The sequence below is a fragment of the Sphaeramia orbicularis genome, chromosome 1 (genome assembly GCF_902148855.1).
Source record: "Sphaeramia orbicularis chromosome 1, fSphaOr1.1, whole genome shotgun sequence".
NCBI classification, from domain to species: Eukaryota; Metazoa; Chordata; class Actinopteri; order Kurtiformes; family Apogonidae; genus Sphaeramia; species Sphaeramia orbicularis.
In genome coordinates, this window is record NC_043957.1 from 52916930 (window position 1) to 52939622 (window position 22693).

General features: G+C 37.4%; 2 protein-coding genes across 4 annotated transcripts; both read right to left on the bottom strand.

Annotated features, from left to right (window-relative positions):
• LOC115424283 (interleukin enhancer-binding factor 3-like) lies at positions 1-13863 on the bottom strand. 3 transcript variants are annotated; one of them, XM_030141453.1, is made up of 20 exons: positions 13789-13863; positions 12871-13014; positions 11848-11959; positions 11343-11545; positions 9812-9980; positions 9527-9677; positions 7794-7885; positions 7180-7275; positions 6892-7003; positions 6716-6813; positions 6533-6644; positions 6270-6407; positions 4550-4740; positions 4174-4293; positions 3895-4026; positions 3555-3710; positions 2226-2352; positions 2063-2101; positions 572-901; positions 1-463 (listed from the first exon to the last, which is right to left on the bottom strand). In XM_030141453.1, the coding sequence occupies exons 2-20, from the start codon at positions 12981-12983 to the stop codon at positions 351-353; spliced, it is 2604 nt and encodes an 867-aa protein (XP_029997313.1). In that variant the 5' UTR covers positions 12984-13014; positions 13789-13863; the 3' UTR covers positions 1-350. The 3 variants fall into 3 exon arrangements, with proteins under 3 accessions (XP_029997313.1, XP_029997304.1, XP_029997321.1); XM_030141444.1 differs by having other exon boundaries at positions 12871-13016; positions 13758-13862; XM_030141461.1 differs by having other exon boundaries at positions 1-460; positions 13757-13862.
• A 1380-nt stretch (positions 13864-15243) lies between these two features.
• Positions 15244-22272, bottom strand: LOC115420883 (prostaglandin E2 receptor EP1 subtype-like). Its single transcript, XM_030136520.1, has 3 exons — positions 22052-22272; positions 18852-19762; positions 15244-17154 (listed from the first exon to the last, which is right to left on the bottom strand). Exons 2-3 carry the CDS (start codon positions 19719-19721, stop codon positions 16885-16887), a joined length of 1140 nt encoding a protein of 379 aa, XP_029992380.1. The 5' UTR covers positions 19722-19762; positions 22052-22272; the 3' UTR covers positions 15244-16884.
• Positions 22273-22693: the final 421 nt, after the last annotated feature.

Here is a 22693-nt window from a genome sequence, read left to right on the forward strand (position 1 = left end):
CAATTTATACCCATCTTTAATTCAGACAGAAACATTGATCTAAATAAGAATCGTTTATTTTACAACAAAGAGTAGAGCATCTTAATGTAACATAGAAATGAATACATCCTCAGTTCAAAACTACAAGCACCTAGAAGTCAAAACCAAACAAAAGGAACACCAGAACCAAACAAGACGTAGTGATAAATTAGGTATGTTTTTGCAGTCATGTCACATAGATACGCTGAGTGATGTTCTAGTAAAAACAAAAAGGTGAACAATCAACAAAGGCAGTAAACAGAAGAGCAAAACTCGTGGAGCTGTTCACTTCTCAGAGATGATGAAAAGAGGTTGATATCTTTACGTGTGGATTAGTAATTTGTGTCACCGTATCCAGAATAAGAGCCTTGCTGTTGCCCTCCGAAGCCTTGGTACATGTTGTAGTCCTGCTGACCCCCCCAGGATGACTGGTTCCCCCAGCCTGCTGAATGAGACCAAACCAGGACATGTCATTAATTTCCTTGTCTTTCTATTCTTGACTTTCAAATCACACATAAATCCAGCAGTTTTAATTAACTCCTATCTAACTCACCGTAATTATTATAACCCTGGCCCCCTGTCACTGAACTGGGGTAAGTTGTACTGTACATCGTGTAGTCCTGGCTTTGTCCGCCTCCCTGTCCCTGCGTCAGCATCCTCTTCTTCTCATCTCCGTACCCATAGCTGTACGGACTCTCCTGACCAACAGGAGGTGGCATCGACTGGTAGCTCTCCCCTTTTGTGGTGTTGGAGGTGGAGCTGGATACAGGTGGGGAGGAGTAGGTAGTGCTCTCAGGGTAAAATGTTCCATAACCACTGCTTGTCCCGCTGTTATCATTAGTTTTGGCTGCAGTGTTGCCAGCATTATACCCATAAAGATTATCTAAAAGACAGACCAGAAAAGAACCAAGTGTTACTCTGATGCAAGTAGTTGAGTTCTAACATTATGTACTTCTACTTTGGAAAGTGGAAAGATACAAAACTTATTATTCAGACAAAAGGGTATTCATTAAAGATTGCAAGGATATTTTAATTCATATTTTACTTCATATTTAATACCACTTGAATTGTTTATGGCATCAGGGATTGTTATTCCTGTTCTTCATTTGATAAGAGTGGTCAGATCAAGCGAAAGTAAACAACATGAAAACGTAAACTTGCATAAATGGGCTCATTTTTTGGCTAAAGATCTCTATTTTCTCAAACTGTTATTCTTTTTAAAAAAACACTTGTAGAAAAAAAGTCTCCTGAAGCTGTCCGCTGCAGACTTCAAAACAGTACAGGAGAAGTTCCGAACCTTCTGCTAGGCTGCATTAAATTAACAAAAAGACGTGCAAAAGACTATTACTTTGAGAAATTAAAATTCTGAATGATGAAGTTTGTGAATTCATACACTGGTCACATTTAAAAAGACTATTTATGAACTGTTACTGAGAAATTACTCTTTATTGGTAATTTACCTATATCAGTACGGACCACCACAAGTTGTATATAACACTGTTAGTATTAAATACATTAAATAAAGCATTGTGATTATATCTGGCTTGTTGTTTTAAAAAAATAAGTCAACATTTTAGGTGATGCATACAATGGTAAAGAATCATCCACGTGTTATTATGGCAACCTGTCCACGTGTTACCAAATTCTCATGTCAATAAAACAGAAACTTTTCAATATTTTACTCCAAAATTTCTTTTCAGCATAGTTGAACATAATATCTAAAAGGTTTTGTCCTACTTGATATCAACTTCTGTCGAGAACCGCATGTTTTGAATGTTGTGTAAAGCTTAAAAAAATTGATGTCCACTTGAAGTCCACATGTTACTGAGCAGTAATTTGACATTTTTCACTTAAAAATTTTTATCCCCCCAAATGTTGTTATGCATAATGCTAAACTGCTTATAAATACCTACTCAAATATGTATAATACATGCATATAAGTTACTCTGTTTACATGACAGAAACTGTTGAACACCAAATGTGTCCATGTATTACAGCTTGATCAGACCCAGATAGAGGTAACAGAAAAAAGTTAAATGCTTACGATAGCTTGTGCCAGTGCTGCTTTCATAGCTGTAGTTGGCTTTTAAAAGAAGGAAAACAAAAAGAGAGTTAATTCCCCATTCTGTGTATAGACTGCTGGCTGAACAACTTTAAAGCACCCAGTGTTTAAAGACTAAATATTAAGGCTGTGTGTAATGTCTTACTTTTGTTGTAGCTGGGTCCTGCAGTAAACTGTTTCCCCCGGCCCCTGCCACGACCTCTGCTGGAGCCCATGCCACGGGTCCCAGAGTCTGAGGGAATGCCGCGGATCGTACCAAAGCCAGGGATGTGCTGTCGAACAGGAAATCAATCCATATTTAACAGAAAGACCAAAGACTAGTGAGGATGAACATGCAATAGAAATGTGTATCAATTGAGACAGTATGTTGTCTTTTGGGTTGTGACAATGTTGATACTTCGGTGAAAACACTTCAGTCAAGATTTATAAAATAAAACTATGGAATTTTAACATCACCCTCATCTTCAATCAGTACAAAAGACGCATTACACTGTTAACGTCAAGCTTGTCAGTTACACAGGTCAATAAGTTAAAGGGTCTGTGTGTGATGTTTAGTGACATCTTGTGGTAAAGTTGCAGATTTCAGCTCACGTTACACTGCCTGGTTGTCTGACCTGTGTTAACCCATAAAGACCCAGTGTGACTGTTGTGGCAATTCCCAAATGAATATTTCTCTCTATTTAACCTTTTCTAAGTGATTTACCACCATTTATTATAGTATTATCCTTTGAATTTTGCATTTTTCCAGTGAAAATCATCATGTAGATGTTCAAAAAAGCTCAGAGTAAACTCAAAAGTTATTATATCAGAACAGAAAAAATTGAAGAAAAGGTGACTTTTTCAGTAAAATCTATCATTAACTGAACATAAACCAAGTGTGTCCATCCACTGTCATTGATCCAACTCCATGGGTTTTACTGGTGAATCAATATTGTAAAAGATGACTGTGTTTCTACGGTAACCACGGAGCCTCTGAACGTCCACATGGGTCGTATCTGATGACCGTGAAAAGATGACAAATTGCATTTTAAACCAATTATTTACATGTATCGATAGGATTAGTGGATGAACAGTTCAGATCATTAGATGCTTTTGGTCGATGGTGGACGTTTGGGTCTTTATGGGTTCATTCATGGTGCGACATTTTAGTGATGCAAAATGGGAAAAAACCATTCTGTAGCTGCTCTGAGCCGCTGTGGGAATATGACAGAGTCTATAAACATAAATGATTTATCATAAAGTAATGAGAGCATGACATGAATATGATTATAATAAACTACTGTAGTTCCTCCTACAACCCCCCAAAATCTTACATAGTGGACAATTAATGCTTAAGTCTACTTCTGGTTCTGATAATTATTAATAGCTTATATTCTGTTTTCATAGCTTTGATTTAATGGTAAAGCTTGGTATTTGATTAACAGCAATTACTTTATAAAGCATTCTAGATGGAGGATGCTAAAAAGAAGTGTACCATATCTGTGTAGGTGACCTTCTTTTTTGAAAAATTTCTGTTGCCCCCTCCGTTGTCATCTGGGAAAAGTTTTTCTAATGCAGCTAGAGCAGCGTAGGCCTTTGCTTCTTTCTTATTGGAGCCTCTACCTTTGAACTTCTGCCCATCAACCTCCACCTGAAAGACAGGAAAGAAAAACACAGAGTACTACTACTGCTGATTCCAAGTCCACGGTCCACATGATACCGTAATGTTAAACACAACACTCGACTGTACTGTTTTCTTTCTTAATGGCACACACACACACACCTCATATAAAAGCTTTAATACAGGGCGACTGTTTGTGGGAAACAGAGCTCACCTCCATGACGAAGCACTTTTCATGGGAGCCCCCCGTCTCTGCAGACAACTCATACTTCAGGCTGCGACGTTTCTCATTCAGCTCCATCACCGGATTTTTGCCATTTTTGGTTAAGATTGGACCCAGGCCACTCTGCTCAAAGTAATGGTTAAAAAGCAGCTGTTTGATACTTATGAATCAAAGTCTTTCACCCCACATATCCAAGTCAAATAAGGTATGAATTATGAGCAAAAGGGACTTCTAAATGCACAATAATGAAGGAGAAACTCAGACACATACGTCATCTGATGTAGAAGTGGTCATGGGAGCAGCTTTGCCTAATTCCTTGCCTCCCTCTGTATCGACAGTGGAATCTGATTTGGAGTCTGAACCGGTTGGAAGTCCAAGATCCTGTAGGACCTGTGGACAACAAAAACTGAAATATTAACTGACAGAAACTAATCATCGCAGGAGATAAAGGAGCAGGAGGACTGAACAACAAAGTTGGCTGCCTTGAACGGAAAAGTAAACTACAAACAACCATCATCCGAACATAAAGGTGTTCATCAGTTTATCACTGACAGATATCAGAGATGTTGTGTACATGACAGGTGGAGGTCATAATTCACCAAAATCAAATGTAACTCTTGTAGATAAAAACAAGAAGGATTCTTGCCTTTGTGGCCACATTAAGCTTTGCAGCTCTTTTTGAAGGCCCTGTGGCTTCGTACGTCTTTCCATTTACATCCACAGCCATCGTGAAGACTGGCTCATGGACTGGACCTGTCTGCGATGTAAGTCTGTAGTCCAGACCAGGTCTGTACTGGTTCAGACGCATCACAGCATTCATACTGAAATCATCAGAGACTATAGGGAAAGGGAACAGAGAAAAGAGATATAGACATGACGGTCAGCACAAACACTCAATAATTTAGAAAACAGTAACTCTTATAAAAATAAATAAATAAAAAAATCTTCAAATAATAATACACAATTTCTTCTTCAGTTGTTTGGGTTTAACAGCATTGCATTAGCAAATGCATCTTTTTATGAGACATTGAAGCTTTAATTAAATATCATGAATGGACAGCAGCAGTTTGTACCCAACTGCTGTCAGACTGTTAAACACACTTTAATGTCAGAGATAAACAGTGTAATATACTGAAGGATCTCAACCACACTGCGTAACATTGACGTGGGCTATAATTAGTGCAATACTTTTAAACATCAAATTAGTACAGTTTTTTCATTTTTATTGTAGATTGTATTATGTACATTATTTATTTACATATTTTTATATATTTTTGTACTGACTATTTTATTCTGTCTACAAGTGTTTTACCTGTGTGTTTTTAAAGACCAATGCGTCGTCATTTCGTTTTTACATTACATCTATGATGGGAATGTTTAAATAACAAATAAAGAATCTGAATCTGAGTCAATGAGTAACCTAATTTTTAAGTCTTACAAAACAAGAACATCTATCAGTTTATAAATATGTTGTGTTTATCTGTGCTACAATACCATCTACATGTTTCTTTAGTCTTCTTAAGACGTTACACATACTGTGAAACTCATTTCCAGAGCATAATGCAAAACAACAACAGAATCTGTAAACTTGAATGTAATAACATCTTTCTTTAGTGAGGTGTCCCTTTAGAAGGGTCTAAATTCATTTAATTCAGTCAATGGCTAGTGTAATTTTCAATAGTCAGTGTTTGCTTACAGTAGACCACAGTCCACAGAGACCCATTTAGGAGATGTCCACAGCAGAATCTGTACTAAATAAAAGTGACCATTACAAATAAATATAGGCTCAATGTAAAAAAACTAAACAACGAAAAAATCATTGTCAGCTTAAGTGGCAAAAATACCACTTTTGCCTCTGGTCCCATAAATAGCAATAGATCATTTAGTTCATGTTGAGCTGTACACATCTCCTGAGTGGGGCTGTGCTGATTTTTTATATAGTTAGTTTAGGTCTTTAGGACAACGGATGCAAAGCATTTCATAAAAGACATGTTACATCAGGAATATCCATAAACATTCAGCTTGACAAATGCAGTGGATACGAACATCAATGAGTTAATAGTATCATTATAATTATTAAAGCAGCAAATGACACAATGTTACTGCATAATGGAGCTGTGAACCTAGATCAGAATAGTGAGGACCCAGAAAACAGTAAATTACACTCAGACTTAACAAGCAGGTAACAAGCATTTATAGCACCAATTCGGCTCTCAACCTATGAGCCTTTTTCACACACTTATTAAAGGTGCTTAATTATTCTAGTGTCCTCAACATTTTGTGAACTGCCCCATTAAAATTTAAATAAAGAGGAAGGATTACGTGAGATTTGTCCTATAACAAGGCTAAAGTTATGCAGCACTAACTTGATTTCCTCTGAAAACGCTTCTGAAACTTGAGAAACTTCCTCTGTTTGCTGTTGAGATGTGGCTCTTGGTCATCTGTCTCTGTCTCCACCTCTGAGTAAGGCCTCTTTGATGGTGCGTCATAGTGTCCAGATGGTGCTGCATAAAACAGAGAAAACAAAACATGAAAAATACAACAACACTGAAACCAGACCATTCAACAGAAATGTTACCTGATAACTGAGGAATATGAAAAGAAAAATGAAAAAAATCTCACTGGATACCTGTGACCTGATCTTTTCCTCTGGGTCCCACTGGTTTCCTTGGCCTTATTGGCTTTGCATCCATCCCCAAGACTTTGTGCATTTGTCCAAATGCACACAGCCTCAAGGCACACTAGGGAAAGTACATATGTTAGGTGTTTATTTGTCGTGAGCTTTCAGGCCTTTACAGAGCCTTTTTTTTACCTGAGCACTCTGTGTGATGTCTTCACGCTGTTGAACTGTCAGGCCTTGAGTGGCATCAACCACTTCCTTCTCACATGGATCTTTAATTCCAGGGCCATCTTTCCACAGAAATAGTTAATTAATACATAGATTACTATTAATGCATGTGTTCACAGCTCAAAAAGTTAAAATCTTACCTTCCAAAAGAATTCCGGAGGCAATGCTCTCTAAAACCCTGCGTAGGGCTTCTCCTGCTCCCAGGGGCCTCTCTGATGTGACTATGGCTTTCTCTACCAGCAGCTCTAGAGGCTATGTGAAGATGAGAGTAAAACAGTCTGAGAATGTACTATTTAATACTGCATGACAAAAGATCAATATTTAATTTTACCACAGAACCAGAAGGGAGAAGTGAAAAATGTGTCTGTTTTGTCAAAAAAATAATCACTAGGCTATAATTGAAGTCAAAGGGCCGTAGTATTTCTCACCCATCCTGAGAGTGGCATCCAGGTGGGAACACGGATACACAAGTCCCTCATTATCCGAATCACAACAACAGCAGAACGGAGGTCACTGACTTTGGCCTGGGAACACAAACAAAAGCCAATAGAGTTAAAAACACTGCAGTTTCACATGTTGGCTCTCACCTCAGCACTCTTTGGGGTTCCGCAAAAGACCCCAAAAACACAGAACGTTCCCAACAACTGAGCCATGTCCAAAATAACAACTCTTAAACAACACCGGTGTTCCATATGCTGTGACATTAAAGTGGCAGAACTTTTCACAAGTTTTGGAGTTGATCTTGAGACAGCTCAGTTTGACAGAGATCCTTTAAATATACAAAAACATTGTAATTAAGAGTATTGATGAAATGATCATGTCCTGGTGTCAATACCAATGACATACTAATCTTGTCACTGGTATGGATCACTTTAGACTTAATATGACAAACTCTTTATTATGCTTTATATTCTTTGTTATTAAGATTAGAAACTACATCAAAGATCTGAGATTAGTTAAAGGTTATTTGAAAGGAAATAACAGACACCTTCAAAGGCTTAACAGTTCAACCTTATGTACAAATAAGGACGTGAATGCAAACCTGGAACCACTTGGCGTGGCGAAGAGACGCCAAGGCAGTAAGGCATTTCTGCCTGTCCAGAACGTCCGGCGGATCGTTGACTGTTCGCGTTTCTATTGACGAGGTGGAGTAAGAAGAAAAGGTACAGTTTGACCAAGGGGGTTGGCTCTGTCTTGCAGCTCAGGGAGTAGCAGCTTTCCACAAACACCAGCAGCAGGGAAAGGGGATCAAAAGGTTCCTTTTAAATACACCTTTGGTCCCAAAAGACTGGTAGCCCATCACAGATCTTCCCACAGTGTATGAAGTTAAAAAGTAGAGTCACCGGTAATAACAATATATTGCATATTGTTATTCTACATACCCTGAAATTATTAAATTATATTATAATTATCATACCCCCTTCCCTGAGCCCCTTGGCTTGGGTTTGCTGCTTACCCCCCCTCCTGAGACAGTTTGTCCAGTTGGTCAAAGGTCCAGCGTTCCTAAGAAACTTGACAAACTAGAAGGCAATCAGTTGTAAATTACAGGCATTCAGAGACTCTTCACGTCTGCCCCACACTGCAGCAAAACTGATGGATTCCCTGGTTTTAACCAGGCTTTATGATAGATTTGATACACTGAGGGCCAAACCAGTATTATGCATGTTTTAGAACATTTTCTACACTACACATGCAGTGAATTTTGCAGTACCCTTAGTGTTTTAAGATCATAACGAGATAGTACAGCACAATTAATTGCTGCATTTACAAGACCGATTAAAACTGAAAAAAATATGGTTACATTTGGGCTGTTTACTTATGGCCATATTTATATTGATAAAGTTTATTTCATGACGCATTAATAAATATTAAGGTCATTCAGGTATTCAGGACATTAAATCACTATACTAATACTCACACTTATACGTATTAGTGTTAAAAATGCCAGGGCTAATAAAACATGTAATCATCACAGCAAAACAAATAATCGTGTTTTCTCCATCAGTAGGCAGATTAGTGGCAGCGCACCTATTACAAACAGTTAACTGGTTAGATGTGTACTGATCAACAGAAGAGTGACATTTGAACCACCAGAGCTGGAGCTTTGGATAGCATTATTACTACAGAAGTTATCAGATTATTGTCACTGTGGTAGCAAAAATAATAATAATAATAATAATAATAATATAATTGTATGTCCACAGTGTGCAGTGTAAAAAATGGACTAAAACTTCACTGACAAAGATATGTCTTTCATGTTCAGACTCACTATTATGTCATATTAAGTACCAACAAGCCAAGCCATGATGTACTTTATTTCTCACTTGAAATGATTTGCAATTCTATTGGAAATCAGTTTTGCTGCAGCTGGTGCCAAATGTACATCTCTGGCTTCAAGGACATGCAATACGCGCTTTACAATGTCATTCTGGAAAAGCCTTCACTTTAAACAGGGAAACAATTTCACAAGAATGAACAAAGTTTTTTGTGACTGAGACATTGTACTGGAGAGAATATATGATGCTGGCAAACGTCAAATTTCACAAAACGACGACAGGACTCTCGGGCGAGTGAAGAGCCAACATTCATTGGTTGTTCACTGGCAGGAATCTGAGGCAGCCACTATAACTTCCACTGAGTACTGATGAGATGTAGGCTGACAGCGAGGAAATTTTAGGTCAGTTACAGATCAGTGGAAAATTAAGGAGTCTGCCTTTTGAGAACACACATATCAGGCCTGTAGGAGCTGATGTGTACAGAGGTCAAAAGACATACCTTCTTCTGGAGCGTTACTTCCTTCCTCAATCCTGACAAGAGGGGATGTGAGTTGGACTTTGAGGGTCAGTCTCGGTTCTGCGGTGCCTTTAACAACAATGGCTGCATCTTCAGGGCATGGGCTTACCGTGTACATCCCTGGTGCAACAGCCTATTAAAAAGAGGTAGAGGAAAGAGGAAGTCTTAAAATTTCACAAACAAAATTCCATAATCCATAAAAGTGTTTTTAGAGAATAAGGAATGACTCAAACATCTTATAAACCACAGATACATTGTCAGTTATACCTCCAACTCTGTGATTAGCTTTTCTGCAACTTGCATAAGCAGAGTGATTGTGGGCTTATTGGTAGAAAGCAGAACCAGCTCTAGGTCCTTATCTTCCTTTAGCAGCAGTCCTTTGGCCACTAAGCCCACCCTCATGACTCCACGCAGGACCTGGCCTTGTGAATCATCACTTACATGGTGAAGAAAGAAGCAAAATAAACAAGAATTTATATTGTAGAGAAGGATGCAAACTTACCCATTATGCATACAGTTGTAAGAAAAAGTATGTGAACCCTTTGGAATTACCTACATTTCTGCATAAATTGGTCATAAAATGTGATGTGATCTTCATTTAAGTCACAAAAATAGACAAAGACAGTCTGCTTAAACTAATACCACACGAACAATTACAAGTTTTTATGTTTTTATTGAAAATAACATGTAAACATTCACAGTACAGGGCGGAAAAAGTATGTGAACCTCTGGGCTAATGACTTTTCCGGGAGCTAATCAGAGTCAGGAGTCAGCCAACCTGGAGTCCAATCAATGAGACAAGATTGGAGATGTTGGTTAAAGCTGTCCTGGCCTATATGAAAAAACACACACACACACCAGTTTTGAATTTTCTATTCTCAAGAAGCATTGCCTGATGTGAACCATGCCTCCCACAAAAGAGCTTTTAGAAGACCTACGATTAAGAATCGTTGACTTGCATAAAGCTGGAAAGGGTTACAAAAGTATCTCTAAAAGTCTTGATGTTCATCAGTGCACGGTAAGACAAATTGTCTATAAATAGAAAAAGTTCAGTATTGTTGCTAATCTCCCTAGGAGTGGCTGTCCTCTAAAGATGACTGCAAGAGCACAGAGCAGAATGCTCGATGAGGTGAAGAAGAATCCCAGAGTGTCAGCTAAAGACTTACAAAAATCTCTGGCACATGCTAACATCTCTGTTGACAAGTCTAGGATATGTAAAACAATAAACAGGAACGGAGTTCATGGGAGAACATGATAGAAGAAACTGCTGCTGCTGTCCAAAAAAACATTTCTGCATGTTTGTAAAAGAGGACCTAGATGTTCCAAGGCACTACTGGCAAAAGGTTCTGTGGACAGATGAAACCAAAGTTGAGTTGTGTGGAAGGAACACACAATGCCATGTATGGAGAAAAACAGGCACAGCACACCAACATCAAAACCTCATCCCAACTGTGAAGTATGGTAGAAGGGGCATCATGGTTTGGAGGTGCTTTGCTGCCTCAGGGCCTGGACAGATTGCTATCATTGATGGAAAAATAAATTCCCAAGTTTATCATGAGATTTTGCAGGAGAACTTAAGGCCATCTGTCTGCCAGTTGAAGCTCAACAGAGGACGGGTGATGCAACAGGACAACAATCCAAAGCACAAAAGTAAATCAACGACAGAATGGCTTCAACAGGAGAAAATCCGCCTTCTCCAATTTATGCAGAAATGTAGGTAATTCCAACAGGTTCACATACTTTTTCTTGCAACTGTATAAACCAGTAACACAACTGTCTCAACAGCACACACGCTTACCTTTCCATCTGCGTTTGTTCTTTGTCACCATTACTAGTGCCCATCTGGTCAGAGACGTTCTTCAAACCATACTCTACATGGGAGATGATTGTCTGCACTGATTCCAGCTCATCTGCTGTTGGATAGATCTCAGAATGTTTGGCCATTACATGGCGGTCGTATGGCCGCAAATGCACTGGGGATTCTGCAGTTTCACTTGCTTCCTTTAAAAGAAAAACAGAAAAAAGTTAAATAATATTGACATATTGATATATTTCAGCGAAACACAAATGTAACGCATGCAACTACAGAATTAGGAAATAGTAGATAAGATTGAACTTTGAGGGAGTGCATGTATGATATAAAGCTCTGGTTGAATAAATTTTTAAAAGAAATGAGGGAAATGAATACTGAGAGAAAAACAGCTATTCTACATATTCTCACATATAAAATGGAAAAATGAATTTACATATAAATAATACATTTTGGATTATTTGGTGGATAACAGAACAGGTAAATGATTAACCTCCTGATGCCATTGATCTTCCATCTCCTCAATAGCAGCAATATAGTCATGGTACTGTCTTAGCTCCTCCTCATAGCAAAGACAGTCGTACCAGTAGCGCAGCTCCTCATATCTGGAGGGATGAAATGACAGAAAGGCTTTAAAGATAACGTCCAGAGCTGAAATCAAAACCAGGTGTAACTACAATACACAAGTATATGGAAAGTGCACATCTAGGAAAGTAAATGCTACAAAATTTGGATCCAGACAAATTCTGATTATTCCAAAATTTGTGGCATTTTCTCCTTCTTATGCAGGGGTGTCAAAGTCGTTTTAGTTCAGGAGCCACATTCAACCTAATTAGGAATGAGGAGATGACGTAACGACCAATGCCCCCCCTCTATTTTGCCATTTTGAACTTACAGGCTCTAACAGCCCCATATCAGTGCGTTCATTGATTTTGTAAATTGTCTGTAAAATCCGTCCGATCGAAGATGCCTGGGAGACACTGCTACATTAAAAACTTCCAGATTCTTACGAACGATGGGTTTGTACAAAATCTGGACATCGCAGACATGCTCCCTCCACAAATGTCTACGAACTCCAGATTTCGAATGAACTGGAAGATTCATACAAACCCATTGTCTGTAAGAATCTTTGTGAGCTAGGCAATAGTGCTCTGTCCTTGAAAATGACAACATCCAGTTGGAGAAAATGAAAAAAAAAAAAAACAGGCATGTTTGGTCCGTTTTCCCACTGCTGTCAGGTAGTAACTTTCTTTTTTGTTGTTAGAAAGAGAAAACAAAAATCAATCAGTTTTTTAAATTTGGTATATCTGTTTTGACACTGAAAAAGAAAAACACCTTGAAATTCAATTTTAATTCTTCGATTTTAAAACGAAAATCAATTAACCACTGCTTTTTCTTTTGTTTCTGAAAAGAAAATCCAATTACCAAAAGATACATTGACCGGCTTCGAACACAGATTATTTAGTTACTACGTCTACAAATTCATTTAGGTTTATTACAAGTGAATCAGGGTTACCTATCAAAGTCGTGCGGGAGGAGTCTGTGTCCCTGCTGTATGAGGCTGTCCCAGTACAGCAGCTCCTCGTACGCCTGGTGCTCATCCCACATCGGTTCACCAGAGGGATCCATGCTGTCACGACTTCTGCACCGAAACTGCAACCTGCCAATGACGGAATAACCTTTATATAAGGACTCCCAAAAACCACTGACACCGAATGATGAATGACAGTAGTCGTTCGGCGGTAACTCAAGGTAGCTCTTGTAAACAGAAGGACAACCCCTCCCCTCCGCCCTGAGCCTAAACCCAATGACACTCACTTGGGGTGAATAAAGGCTGGAATGAAGCAGAATTACAATGAAGTAGGAGTGAAGAGCACACCCAACCCCTCCCACCCTGGTTCGCAGAAATGCCCTTAAATTTCACCCGAACTGGGTACACGTTTGTAAACGGAATGACAGAAGTATAAACCAAAGGGAGCGGTTATTGTACCGTACCAGAACGACTACTGTCATTCGTCATTTGGTTAGGGATTCCCTACCAAAAGAGCCGCATCCGTGCATCGTGTGCTGATAATTATCTACACTCTAAGGTTGCGCAGAAAACATGTTCAGCAGGTTGTGGCGACTACATGCAAATAACAACGAATATATTTAAGACTTTGTTTGACAACTAGAGCCCAAAAATAATGTTACTGTAAAGTAATGTCATTTATTAGATCATTCTTCATGCCAGCTAGCTGTTATCCTCGTGATATTTACACACCTCCGTGCAGCTAATGTTAGCCTTAGCCACATAGCTAATAAAAGCTAGCAGGCCAGGCCATTCCTCAGTTTTAAGTTAGATATAACTCAGCTACTGGTCTGTCTGTCTATCTAATTTAGTTCGTGCATTTAACACTTACGTTTAACGACAGAGTAATGAAAAGGTACACACCGTCGACCTTTCGTTAACGTTGTTAGCTACTCTTTGATTACGATGCTGCTTTGGACAACGGAATGTCGCGAGAAGATGACGTCACTGCACGCCTTTTCCACGAAAACTCCATAATGATATATTTGGTACGACGGCGCATTAGGGCCACATAAGGAAAACAAAACACCTGTCACTACGAGAATAAAGTCATTATTTAACGAGAATAAAGTCGTTATTTGACGAGAATAAAGTTGTTAATTAATAAGAATAAAGTCGTTATTTAACGAGAATAAAGTCATTATTTAACGAGAATAAAGTCGTTATATTTCGAGAATAAAGTCATAATATAATGAGAAGTTGTACCTACTCATCGATGTAGAACTGTGACCATTTAGTGCAGTTCTCCTGTCATTTGGGGGTTCAGCGCAAAGGCCAAATACTGAGTCTATTCTCTCATCAACATATTAGTAGAAGGACTTAGAAGAGAGTTTGCACACATTTGGGTTTGTTTTAAGAACTGAACTGATTTGTAGTAAATTTCCTCTTTTGTGGAGGAGAAACTGGTGAAGTGGTCATCTGTAGGACTATCAGTGGAAACACCAGAGAGCTATACAGAACTATACACAGAGGGTTTGTTGTTTATGAACAAACTGTGGGGACGATACTGTGACTTTCTGAGTCCAACAGAAGGGAAAGTTGCTGCTTCGCTTGTTGCCTTCGCTGTAAAACCGGAAACTGTCGAATTTTCAAAATATTACGAGTTTAATCTCATAAAAGTACGACTTTATTCTCGTTAAATAATGAGGTTTTTTTTTAAACTACGACTTTTTTTCTCATTAAGTAACGACTTTATTCTCGTTAAATAACGACTTTGACAAACGTTTTTTTTTTTGTTCTTATGTGGCCCTAATACACCGTCGTATGAAAGGATTTACTCATTTATTTAGATTTTTGTTCTAGACTTTCTAACAAATGTAAGATGTCCTTTATTGATATATATTTCTGTTATTCATTATGTATTTAATCTGTTTGCTTTTACTTTTTTTGTTGTGTGCATGATGACAATCACTAGATAATTCATGTATACTGATTGGATAATATATCAGTCTGCTTTCCACTACTGAAGTTTGGCGATCAAGATTTTATGTGAAAACAGGGACATTGTCTGTTATTTTATCTGGTGGTCATGGATGTGTAAACTATGGGTATCAGTAGGTACTTATTTACTGTAGATTTTCATGGTGTTCCTTCACAAATCTGAGAGTACTCAGAGTGCAGATTTTTATTATTGATGTCAACCAAACAGGTGTGTTTAGAGAACATATTAAATCTTACACGATACATAATGAAAATCAGGTGTGAAATTTAGCTCTGAAAGTGATCATTGTGGAAAAGACAATTATTCAAAAGTGAAAGGATGAATCCAATGGACAAATTATGTCACATCACATCATTTTATTTACATTCAAGGTTCTTTACATATCCTCGGTAAACTGAGGGTACAATTCAAGTATTAAGTAATAAAATTTCATATTAAGTTACATAAAGTACTGTAACATATGAACACATGGGCACATACATGAAATTCCACATATTAACAAATTAACATTCCTTAAAAATACATTCAGCTGAATACTTAACATTCCAAACAGACTCTCATTACCCACCTAAAATAATACCTAAAAGTCATTTTTTGACAAAACTTCATCAAATACTGAATTTCTGGTTAACTTTTTTGTTCCAGAAAAAAAAGACTTTTGCATTTACCTTAAGAAGGTGACAAAATATTTTTTCTCTTGAGTTCCCTCTATTGGTTACACTGGTATAGCTATTTTTCCCCCATGCTCTACATACAAGAGTGAATTGTTGTGTAAGATTTAGATTCCAAAGCAGGTGAAAACAAAAAGAAACAAAATCAAATAATACCGTGTGGCACAGCTGCAAATAGAGAGACTGTCTGAGATTCTGAAATATGCAATTAGGAATGTTCACTTATTATACAAACCCCATTTCCAGACTAACTGTGGCATTTTGTAAAAGGGAATAAGAAATTCTGTTGATAATTCTGTTGAGACTGAATAGGCTGAGGCAGAAACTAAATGCTTATATACGCCTCACCTACATTCAAATCAAAATCAGTTTTATTCTACCAGTCAAAACATCAAAGATCATTCCTGCTTGTATCCCTCGATAATATCTTTACAAACCACTGTTTTGAAAACCATTAATGAACTGCACATCTCTAAATGTATATTTTTGTCATTCCATAATTTAATCCCTATAACAGAAATACGTCTTTTATACATTTAATGGCTTTTTGTACCGTAAACATACAGACACCTCTGAAATCATACCTGCTTTCCTATATCAAAAAGAACTTTTGAACAGAGTCTGGGAGTGACCTTTGTTTGGCTCAGAACATTATTTGCAGAGATTGGTAATAAAACCAGTCTTTGAATTTCATAACATGAAAATTGAGAAACAGTGGAGTTGTGTGCGCATAAAGATCAGCATTATGGATGATTCGTATGGTTCTTTTCTGCAGTACAATTATTGGATTAGTTATTGTTTTGACGGTGGATCCCCATAACGCCACACAGTAAGACAGGTAAGGTTGAACAACTGAACGATCAGAAATAAAGGCTGTGAATTATTAATTTCCTTGAGCCTTTGACTGACAAATAAACAATTAGGAGATTTCAGTTTTGTCAGTTAAACAAAGGTTAAAAGAAATAAGCATATCACAGATTTTTGTTTTCCACTGTATTTTAGTAAATGTGTTAACTTTTCTGGAAATAGAGTTTATAAGTAAAAAATAAAAAATGAATGGTATTTTGTGCAAAATCACAGCATTCGCTAGCTTCCACTTGTTAAGTCAGATTATTAGACTGAAGATCAATTTTAACTATGACTATAAAATTGATTTTTAGATTGATAACATTAAACCTCCTGACTTGGACGAGTGCAGTTATGATTAGCTACATATCAGAAAACAGTTGGCTCCATTGCAGCCATGTATTCTTCATTTAATGAGGGTCCTTCTTAAACTTGTTTGTACTTTAAGTTTAAGGACTTGGGGATAAAGTACAGCCACATCATCTACGTTTTGTTCCCAGCTTAGACTTGATGAACTTCATGTTTTTCTGAGCTTTGAAAAGGGGTGGGCTCCCAGTGACCTAATACATTACTCCTCAGTCCCGCCTGGCACTTAGCGATGAGGTAGATCTTGCGCAGCACAGTCCGGCGCAACAGAATGTACACCCAGGGGTCAAGGATTTGGTTCCATGTGGCCAGCCTCACAGCCATCACCATCAGGTTTTTATATCTGGATAGATCCTCACCAATGGATCCGGTGTATGAGCGGACAGCAGACATCAGACCAAACACCTGTAGGCACGAAACATGTGCATGATTACACAGGAACTGAATTAGATCAGTGGTTCCCAACCTTTTTTGGCTCGTGACCCCATTTTAACATCACAAATTTCTGGCGACCCCAGACATTCAAAATGGAAACTTTTTTTTTGCTCAAATTAATTTGTTTTTGATCATGTAATAGTTTGCTAAACTATATTGCAAATAAATGTTAATTTTAGACGACATTTGGGCTATAAAATGTATATTATTATGGATGGAGGTAGAAAAGCCAGGTGTAGATTACTGCACAAAGTGAGAATTTTATTTTCCTTGGTCAGGATATGTACAGTCAGTCCAGCTTAGATTTACAAGGCTGACAATTAATACTGAACAAACAAGAACTCAAACTATGAATTATGAAAGAGCTGCAACATCTGAAACCAACCACAATGAACATTTGAAAGATAAACAGAACCATAGTGCTTCAGTTTCAGCTTCAGAGTTTGTCTTGTCTTTTATGTATTGGGATTGTCTCTCTCAACTCACCATATAGTTTTTATTAATGCCTTGGGGTTTTTTTTGTTTTTGTTTTTTTTTTTTATCTTTTATCAATTACTAGAAATTTCAGGTGACCCCACGTGGGGTCCCGACCCCAAGGTTGAAAAACACTGAATTAGACCTACAGCCTGATTACATTAAAACATGACAATAAAACAACAGAAGCTCTTACAGTGACTCAGTGTAGTCTCTAGACAAGAAGATTTGTACAAAGTAAAAAGCATAGAAACACTTTATCAATGTTCATAGGTTTGTGAACAATGAGGGAACAAGCAAACTACGACAGTTTTAATATTGATGATGAGTAGAAATCTTAGAAAGGAACACCAACAACTCTAAATTTGTAGCATGTTCCTGAATGTGATCACCTAAAATGTAATATTTGCATTTCTACGAATATATTCATATTTTAAAAGAAATATGGACATTTTTCCACAATTATAGTGGAATATCTATTTCTAAAGCTTCCTAATAGTCCAGCTGATCTATGCATCACACTTGATTCTTTATTTAATTAAAAACACCACTACTGCACTGTGGAAAATACTACACAATAAATAACAGCTGTGCATTCAAAACTTTAGTAAAAGTATTGTCAGCAAAATCTACTTAAAGTATCAAATGTCAAAGTGGTTACTGTGCAGTACAATGGCCTCTGTTAGTGTCTATTATTACATTTGATGTTTTTGGATTAATTTTACGTCTGCCTTCATGAGTCTGTGGCATTTTACTGATGTACATGTATGAGATTGGGCTTGTTTCAACTACTTTATGTACTGTGGGTAGTTTAATCTATGGAAATGCATCCTTTTCTTTAACCCTATAATCAGGTTATCACAAATATTCAAAATCAATACATTTTAAAGGGGAAGTAAATGGATGAAAAATTGTAATCCGAAAATGACAATTCAGTAGTAGCAGTAGTAGAAGTATAAATTTGCATATTCACATAAAGTTTAAGTACCTCAAATTTATGATTATGCACAGCATGTGAGAAGAAGTACCAGCATCTAGTAATGATGACGTAAGGCTGAGAGAACAATCTTGTGAGGACCAATTAATTTTATAAGTTGTGCTCAATGATTCTAAAACAAAAGCACTTCAGATCCACCATTGGTCATGATGACCTTCCTGTCTGCTTCCCTGTTGTTGTAGTTTTTGATACTCACCAGCAGAGGACTCCAGCAGATGCATGAGGTGACCATGATACCCACCAGCTGCACCACCATCTCTATGTCGTGGGACTTTGCTGAGTGATGGGAGCCGGGCTGCCTCCTGAGCCGAGCCAGCACTAGGGTCAGTCCACTGATGGTGTTACACACCAGCGCCACAGCCAGTGAGGTCAGACCGAGTCCAGAGAACAGCACCACAAATGCCACGTCAACTTCATCAGTGTTGTTTAATACATTTATGAAACACCAGGTTCCTGGGACCTGGTAGGTGTAAGAGCCCAGCTGGAAGCACGGCAGCAGGGCCACACACAGAGCTGCCAGCCAGATGATGGAGAGACTGACTTTCGTGCGGGTGGTGGTGACCAGAGATGAATGTAGCAGCGGCTTAGTAACACCCAGACAGCGCTCAGCGGCCATGGCACAGCCCAGAAACAGCGGACACAAGCCAAAGAACACCATACTCCCACCCAGGAACTGACACATGCCATCAGAAGAGCTGTAGTCCTCAGGTCGCACACCTCCAGACAGGTAAAGTCTAAGAACCAAAGCTCCAGGGATCAAATGTCCAATGAAATCAGTCACCACAAGGGATGTGGCAAAGAGAAGGAATGTGGCTTTGGAGCGCCGGCGCTGGAGGGAATAGGCATTAACCAGGATGAACAGGGCCACAATGTTGGACACAATACCCAGGGTCATTGACAGTACAACAACTATGATGCCACTGGTTGTAGGCTGCACCAAGGTGAAGTTCTCCTGGTGGGAAAGCCCTTCCATGGCCACCGTGGCCTCCAGCCTCCCACCACTGTCATTGGAGAAACGGGGGAGAAGCAGGGAGCCTGAGGAGTTGTAGTGGCTCAAAGCTAACATCACTTCACTCTGAATATACTGATGTCCATACTGAAGGGAAGCTGTGAAAGAAAAAAGAAGTAGATCAAAAGTGGTTATACGTTTGGCAGTAATGTAGATAGTTTATAGACATGAAAAGAATCACTAAACAGGATGCAGTGTGGAGAAATGGCACAGATCAGATTTAAGGAAAGGTCTTCATAAATGAGTAGATGTAAAAGTTTAATATATCAATCAATAACATGTTGTTTTTATTGTGTCCATATGGTTAAATTAACTTTAAAAGAGCTATGAACTGAAAACTAACTTACATGTACATTTTAAGACTATATGTTGCACTTTTTGACAATTGTAGAGAAAATTTGGGGAAGGACAGCAAAAATGTTTACATATAATATAATTATAACAAGCTTAAAAAGTGCAACTCTCAATTTTCAAAAAACAACCAAACAAACAAACTATGTGGGCTGTCATATCTAACATTATTAATGAGTAAAACTAGTGGAATGTCTTTTTTCTAACTAATATAATAAATTTAAAGAATTATGTAAGCCAAGTTACAAATTTTAGATGTGTCAGCCTGGTGTATTACAAATTATTCATTTGTGGTTGCACTTGTACATTTTCAGATGCATTCAATCTTAATTTTGATTAAAAATGGGATGTAACCAACATAAGTACAGATTGTACCTTTCAACAAACCTGATCCATGCTTTAAAAAACTTTTGAAAAGAGTTTAGAGTTGCTTATCTTTCTAACCCTTACCATAACTTCAGCAAAAAAAACAAAAAAATCCAACAGATTTAAGACATTATTGTATCTGACTGCACTTTTGTTCAACAGTGTAACCTTTAAACCCATTTTAAAAAATTTTGACAGGTATTTACCCGGTAAGGTGTCCAAGATTATATGAGTGGGCAATTTGCAGCAACCACAGCGCAAGCAATATGAAAACAGACTCATTTACAGAAATATGTGGTTTAGTTTGGATGAAAAATAGAGCCCCAGTTTACATTTTTCCAACTGTGATCCCACAAAGGAATGTTGGATCTCATGAATCACTATACACAAGCCCGCACACAAATATGGACAACTTGGTCAGATTTCTTCCAATTTCTAGGGATTTTTCATTTTTCATGGAATTTGAAGATGTAATTTTATGCAATTCAATCCAATCCAATCCAGCTTTATTTGTAAAGCACTTTAAAACAACCACAGTGGACCAAAGTGCTGTACAAAAGAATAATTAAAATCAAAACAGAAGAGTAAAATACAGAATAGATTTAAAGACACAGAACAGTACAAAAAAGAAAACAGTGCTGTACAGAAGAATAATTAAAATCAAAACAGAAGAATAAAATACAGAATAGATTTAAAGACATAGAACAGTACAAACAAAGAAAACAGTGCTGTACAGAAGAATAAATAAAACCCAAATAAAAGAATAAAAAACAAGAATAGATTTTTTTTTTTTTTAAAAACATAAAAAGCCATATAACTAAAAACAACAAAAAAATAAATAAATCAGAACAATAAACCACTACCAAATATAAAACAACATGCCAATACCACTGGTCTACATTTCTTTTTTAGAAATGATTTGCTTCAGAGATTAAATGTGCTAAATGTTATGTATTTTAATAAGATAAATTGGAAAATAAATGACAAAAGTGCCGGTTTGCTGATGTTTTCAAGGTATATGATTAAGTGATATTACACATATATACTGATTTATGTACATTTATATAATAGTTTTATAAATCTTCCACTAAATAGAAGCTGTAAAGTGAATGTATTCTAATGTGCAGACAGTGTTTTGAAGTAGATCTTGTAGCTCTGACACAAATATTCCTTTTGAGTCAAACCCATTCTCTCGTTAATTCTTGAATTTCACATTTTGACCCAAGGCTGTATCTTGGAAAGTTTAGCCAACCAGCATTTTTTACTTGATTTTTCTTTATCAGTGACTCTCATGTGGTAAAATTTCATGACTTTTATTCTGGAAGCATTTTCCTTGTAGACCAGTGTAATTTGACAATGCCAAATTATATTTAACCCCTGTTTTTGTAGCTCTCTAACCAAACATGCATTTTCGAAAACTGTCTAAAGTTGCACATAGCTCGACTGTTAAAAAATAAATAAATAAATAAATAAATATTTTTCTATTTATTTATTTATTTTTTTTATTTTTTATTTTTTTACAGAGATTTGCAACCGGTTATTAGATCGACAAAGTATAGGCTGTTGTTTACCAGATTTCGTAGCCTATATATTATATATAGTTCAAACTTTATCACTAAAACATTTTCATAACAGATTAATTATATATTTAAAGTGAATGGACCACTCACCTCCAAGCAGACGGTTCTCTTTGTCACGCAGATATCCACAGATCGCACAGACTAAACGAACACTTGGAGAAAAGTCCACAAACAAATGAAATCAGGTTCAGATCAGTGCGGTTTCCTCTCATAAACTCCTTTTCTTCGGTGAAAATGAAGACGCGCCTTGTCTGTGGTATTGACTCCTGTCCATGGCTGCTGCTACTGCGTGGGGACTGTGGAGGTTGCAGAGGATCCCCACTGACACCCAACTGCACACTCACGTTTTTTTATAGCGGCTCTTTGAGTGTGTGTGGGCGTCTGATGGTGTGTGCGCCCCCCTGAGTCATGTTCACGTCTGCTCCTCCACAGCTGTTTACACTGATGTGCTGTCACCTACATTACAAGAAATTCAAGAATTCTGGAAAAAAAAAAAAAAAAAAAAAAAAAAAAGGACTGAATTTAGTCTCTGATGTTATTTTTTTTTTTGTCGTAGATATTTATATTTTAAGTTATTTTTATTATTATTATTATTATTTGTCTTTTCTTCTTTGTGTCTGTAAGCCTTTGCATCATGATAATTTATTTATTTATTTGCACGGTTTTTCCTTTTGACATCTTGATGTTTGCTCAAAATTGCTCGATGTTTTGTATACACATATTTTCAATAAA